Source organism: Aegilops tauschii, chromosome 2, assembly GCF_002575655.3.
Source record: "Aegilops tauschii subsp. strangulata cultivar AL8/78 chromosome 2, Aet v6.0, whole genome shotgun sequence".
NCBI lineage: Eukaryota > Viridiplantae > Streptophyta > Magnoliopsida > Poales > Poaceae > Aegilops > Aegilops tauschii.
The window spans coordinates 551,851,979-551,858,509 of record NC_053036.3 but is presented as its reverse complement, the minus strand read 5'-3'; the positions used below and the strand labels follow the sequence as shown (position 1 = coordinate 551,858,509).

Here is a 6,531-nt window from a genome sequence, read left to right as displayed (position 1 = left end):
TGGTCGACAGTAATCCTATGTATTTTCACATATCCACAATCTTTGCCTAGTGCGTGTGATTGCAACATATAGTTGCTTCAGCTCTGAACAGAGAAGATAATGCTTGCTTCTATCGAAACCCGGATGAGAGATCTCCTCAGATTGTGCTATAATATCTTTATCTTTCATGTAGCCATAGAGAACTCTCCATTTGTTTCTTAAAGGCGACGAACCAAAAAAGTTGTACAACAGCACATCCTACACAATACCTCTGACGTAAGTACACGACATTTTGAAACAGCACATTTTACAATTGAAACATTTGCAAAATTAGCACAGATGAAATTTCCCTTCAAAAGAACACAGATGAAACCAAATTGATAGGCTCATACCTGAAACTCAAGGCCCTTACATTCAACAATAGTCAAAACAAGAGCTTGTTTACCAATAAGATCGATAATTTGTTTTTTAGTAGCATCATCACGAACTAATATGACTTGCTCAGCACCAAAGCCATGCAGATCACCATGCTTACTTTTCTTTCTCCAAAAATACTCATAATTGCATTTTCATCGTTATCCGACTCCAGCAGCACAGGAGCCTCTCCATATACAAGTCCAATCTCTGGATTAAGCTGGTGAACACTTGATGGGAAAAAGGAGCATAGAAGACTCATGATACTTTGTGCTATACGGAGGATGCCGCATTTGTGCGGAAATTTTGAGACAATTGGAACATATCAGAGAGATGGACCCCTTGTTTAAGTCCTTGATTAAACACATCAGTTTCTGTGAGGAATGCAGTATAAAAAAGTGAACGGATATCTTCAAACCTGAAATCGACACCCCTTGCTATAGTCTGTGCAGTGTCACCAGCAAAAAGGAAGCCTTCCTTGATGTTCCTGCAGACATACTTAAGAAGTGCTATTTGTGTCATGGTCAGATCCTGTACCTCATCTATGTAAACAAAATCCACCATATCTCCATTGTAGCCATCAGATACAAAACTACTGTGAAGACTAATTACAAAATCTGACAAATCAAACTCCCTGGCAGTGCATTTCATACTCTCATATTCAAGGAATATATCATAAATTTTATTTCTTTTCTCTTTGTTCAGAGATGAAAATCTTTTATCTGAGAGCATCACATAATCTTGTCTTCCCAGTTTGCCAGTATAAGGCCCTGTCGCTTGATATGCGCCCTTAATGTGAGAAACTATTTCAGTGAACACAGTGGACACATCAAATTTCTTGGTCAGATCTTTATTAAAACGAGACCAGTAGAAAGTAGCAAATTTTTCGTAGGTAACTTCATTCAATTCAATAAAAGTTTGCACTGCACGAGATCTTGAATGGCCTCTCTCAAAGCTAGACTTCATTTCACCATAAAATGCATCGAAAAACGATCTCCGGCATGTTCCATCAAGCATCATCAAAAACTTACGATATGTTATAGTAAGAGGATAGTGCTCATGAGGTAGATCACAAAAATTGTCAGGAATTTCCGTAAACTCTTCCAGGTCATCCATGATATCATGCATGCGAAGAATGCTTGGCTGATCAGAGACATCACCAGTGCCAAATCTATATAGGGTTGAAATGAATTGGAATTAATGTGCGCATCATTGTTGATACAAATCATAAAATAAGCAAAGTGAATATCTTTCAAAGAAATCACCAAACCGGCTTGCAATGTATATTTTCATAAAAGAGCACCAAGCATGGTTCAGTTGGCTAGTCATGTGAGAGCACCAAGTGGTAGTTCCCCGTACTTGCATTTTTTTTAATTCCTAAAATCATATCTTAAAGAGAAAATGCACTTTCAGATGAATAAAAGAATTGACCCTTAAAAGGGTATGACAAAGGGTCTAAAGAGCATGAGGTTAGCAATACAGTAGAACATAGTGCAATGAAAAAAGTTGAGCCATACACGCATTTCTGTCCACTTTAAATAGCTGTATCAAAATTATTTCCAAAATGGTGTAAACATATGTAATACTTTTAAATAGGGGTCCAATTCAACAGACTTACGTTTTAAGTCTGCAGATGTGATCTTTTATGGCTGAACATAACTTTGGGCTCACAGTGATAAATACTTGTTTCACAGAACTTTCTCCTGCATTCTTTAGTGGCATATTATTATTGTCATCCACCACAGACAAATCAGCTCCATCCAAATTTAGACCTTGGGATGCAATCAATGACAGTTGCTCTTTTTGAATCAGTTTCATTGTCAATACAGTAGTTTTTCCGGTGCCCGACCTCCCAAGTATAAAACTAGTGAGCGGGAATTGGATTACCACCCGCTCCTCATCACTCAGTTCAAAGGGGATGTTGATTTCAGACCCATCAGTAGCTGTCAGCAAATGCTTTGCCATTCCAGATGATAAAGAGTAGAACTTCATCAGCAAGAAGCTTTCACTAACTTTTGAGTTCTCAATGGCATATGATGTATCCGCGAGATCATGCTCTTCATGAGCATCAACTTTGCAATCCATGTTATAGCGAATAATGTCATGCCCAACATCCCAAACCTTAGGAACCTCCAGTTTCCTGTTATCCACGACAAAAAGGACGGCAAAAATTAGAAGAATGTCTACATGCAGTTCATTTGTAGGCATGACTATTTACAAAAAAGTTTATCTATAAGCATCGTAGGTTAATGAAAAATAGAAGGGACCTGAGTATAGCCCATTAATAATAAACAACTAACTCATACCCCTGTGTCTGCACTCTCCTGCAGTGATCCAGGTAATCATCCGTGTACATGGAAAACAAATTCTCGAGACGTTGAACCGTTCTTGCAACATTTTGCTGTGATAGTAGGTCCCAAATTTTAATTATCTGGAAATACCTTCTTTCGGTTTTCTCCATGTCAGTACTCCATACAAGATACAGGTCCCTAACCTTGTATACTTTTGGAAGATGAGAAACACCAGGTAAATCGAGGTTCTTAACTGTTGTCCTCCAACCACGTCCAAGTTTGATAAGCTTTTGGAGTACTTCCCTCCTGAGCTGTGGTGATTTTAGTTTGGTGAAAGACTTCCTAAACTCATCGCTAAGAATGACCTGTTGAATTTAAAAGTACGAAAAACGGAACCTGAGAAAAAGCATATACGAAAAAAAATGATGTTCTTCAAGAAAACTAGGAGGTTCACAAGATGTTATGTACTCTATAGAAAAGAACTATACAATTGATATAGCATGGTACAAAGTAGCACATGTCCCTGAAAATCTTAATTACAAATCACTCACAATCCTATTACAGAGCAAACAACCTAGCAGAGACAAGAGAACCACATAAATGATTCTAAAAAGTGAGACATGTCTATTCATGAACACACAGAAAATCACACTATAAAGAAACTGTATATTTAGTAAACCGTAAGACAACAAGAATGAGTCTCATAAGACACATGTACATAAATGTGGTTCGCATTCTGGGTAATTTAAGTGCAGTGACATATTAGAAAACATGACAGTATGTTTAAAGCCCAACTGGCTAAAACCACAGTGACGGAGACAGGGAGGGACCAGCAGGGACCTGCCCCCCCCCCATAACATCACAGATTTAAGCCTAATATGCATGTAAACAATGATATTCTTGCTGCTAAATTAGTGTATTTTCATGTACTGGCCCTCCCCAACAAGGCTTAGCAACACTTGGTCCTCCTCATTCGATTTTCCTGGCTCCGCCGCTGAAACCATGATACTTACCTTCCATCTGGTATTGCTGAAAACTACTGAATCGGCATTCAGAAGATCATCAAGTTCATCAAGCTCTTGCTTTACTTGCAAGACCAACCTACAGATGGTCGCGTCATTAGTGGCACTGAAAACACATTTACGTCTTTCTGCATCAGCAACAAGGTCAGTCCATTCGGTCCCACTTTTATACAGCGTATGAGCATTGCCAACAATCCATAGACAGTGCCTGCATGAATAAAGCATTGATCAGATGATTTATATCATCAATCTGACATACTTTGAACAGCAATAAAAACAAGGGACTGCAAAAAAAAATTGATGCGCACCTTGCTCTAGTAAGAGCAACATTTGTTCTTCGGCTATCAGCAAGAAATCCAACAACTCCTCGCCCATTGGATCTAACAGTTGATAGTATTATTATATCATCCTCTTCTCCTTGGAATCCATCAATGGACTTCACCCGCACATGAAAGCCGTTACATGTATCGTATTTTTTGCCAAGTCTAATTTTAATTGCATCAACTTGAGCATTATATGGAGAGACCACACCGATGCTGAAACCTTGGCCTGTCTTTTTCCATGCTGCAGAAAAAACTTGAGTGATCAAATTTTGGACAAGGCTACTGAATTTTTTTTCTTCAGCAAACTTAAGTTGATTCTGCATCACCAAATCATTGGTTTTCCACTCTGACGATAATAAAAATTGCTTCAGCGGGCACATGCAGTGGATAACAACTCTAATAGAGCATAGTGTTTCAGCTTTCATGTTATCTACTAAATGTTGTCCTCTGTCTAAATAAAAATTTAACATTGTCTATCGAACAATAGGGCTTTAGAATTGAATTTCAATAAAGCCAGAATGATGCAATCATGATCACGAGATACACATATAGAAAACTGGACTTTATTGCAGAACTTTCTACCAATGAAGGTTATGTTGTATGCAGTACAAGAAAGGAAGACCATGTGAGCTTGCAAAGATCCCATGTTATACTAGGTTTTTTTTTGCGGGTACCATGTTATATTAGCCAAGTAGCTTCATAAAAAGTTAATAACTAGAAAGGATATTAAGGTTAAACAAATGATAGAGTTCAACTTAAAGACATACATTTAAAGATGGTGTGGATTAGTTGCAAAACAATAGCAACTTCAACCATGTTTCTCCGACTGTTTCCCGTGCCCTCTTTGTCTTCCCTTCCATCAGTGACATTTATAAACGTGTAACTGCCAAAAGGGAGGCATGTGTAATCCTTATTATAGCTAGGAGATAGGACACTGGAACCATCTAAGATCTTCCTCTCATAAAACTGAGCATTTGGAAATAAGCTGATACAAGGATTCATGCGATACTGTATATTCAGCAAATGTTTTTTCAACTTTTAGCGTAATTAATCTCCCAAAAAGACTTGTCCCAAGTCCAGCTTCTTTATATACCTAGAGATAAACAATGGAAGGTACGATTTAAGATTATCAAAAACAGATCAATAACAAACGGAACATACGGAGAAGATATGGCCTTTACATTTTTTTCAAGAAAAAGGTGTTGTAGCATTTCAGTATCACAATTTTATCTTGTTGATAAATGCATCAGTGACTAAGAAATGAAACCAAACAGTATAAAGAGGGTGACACAAAACCTTACTTTGCTTTTAACCATCGCACTCAGCTGACAGTCATCCCCTACCAAAACAACATGTTTTAGCCAATGTAGCCGTAGTGAGATCACCAATTCACACTCCCGTACTTGAGCAGCCTCATCAACAATTAATACATCGAGGGGTGCAATATTCAAGTCATGTAAGTGATAAGAACTAGAGGTAGTACAGAAAAGAAGTGTTGCATTACGTATGCAGTAGTTCTTGACCCAGTTTTTGTCTACTCCAGTAGGTAAGTTAAGAGAGTGTAGCAGATCTTTAAGCAATTTAAGGCATGCAGACCTTGCTCCATCCAGTTCCTTCTCAAGTGAAGATATAATCTTTACACAAACAGAGTTTACAGTTGACAGACAACCAAGGCCCCTTTTCAAGCTCTCATCGGTCAAGTCTGCTTTGCACAGAAGGGTGCCAAATTTTTGTAGCATATTAAGCAACGTAGATATATTTATGACACTATCATGAGAAAAGCACCTTCCAGGAAGGTGAACCCACAAACTCATTAGACATCTTTTCAGAGCTATTGCTGTTGCATCAAATTGCTTCTTTATGAAGTCCAGAAAGCACACTCGATCAATTTTGCCATCATCCTCAAGAAGCATATCATACCATGAAGCACAGTCTTCAAAAAAGGATACCATCGAAGCTATTCTGTAGTTCCATCCAGACGACGATGAAAAGCATTCCGCAAGTTCATCAACACGAAAATCCAAGTAAACTTCCTGAAGATCCTCGGTGATGTCCATGTTAGACCTGCTTCCAAACAGCAAGATATCTCCAAGAGAAAAAGGCAGACCATTTTCATCAATTATCTCACCGGAATCCTTCATTTTTTTAAGGAAACGAGTGTAAACTCCAATGATAGCAACATTGGTGGGAGCACAAGTAAGAGTTCTGCATTTCAAATGCGCCAAAACCCACAATAAAGCGCTAACTGTCTTGGTCTTTCCAGTACCTGGTGGGCCCCATATAAGCTTCATGAGGTTCACATGCCCACACTGTACAGCTGAGATGACAGATTCAATAGCATCCATTTGTGATCGATTAAGCTTAATCGAAAGTAGTTGCTCTGTGAAAGAAGCCAAACAGCCCCCATCCTGTTTAATACAGACATCGCAAACATCCTCACCCTGCAAGAGAGACAACAAAGAGAAGCTCAAAAAGTTAGGTCCCATACTAATTTATAATGGT

General features: G+C 38.4%; 1 protein-coding gene across 1 annotated transcript; it reads right to left on the bottom strand.

Moving 5' to 3' along the window:
• Positions 1 to 4,577: 4,577 nt before the first annotated feature.
• On the bottom strand, positions 4,578 to 6,398 carry LOC120973706 (uncharacterized). The gene is made up of 2 exons (XM_045233265.2): positions 5,331 to 6,398; positions 4,578 to 5,122 (listed from the first exon to the last, which is right to left on the bottom strand). The coding sequence occupies exons 1-2, from the start codon at positions 6,372 to 6,374 to the stop codon at positions 4,988 to 4,990; spliced, it is 1,179 nt and encodes a 392-aa protein (XP_045089200.1). The 5' UTR covers positions 6,375 to 6,398; the 3' UTR covers positions 4,578 to 4,987.
• Positions 6,399 to 6,531: the final 133 nt, after the last annotated feature.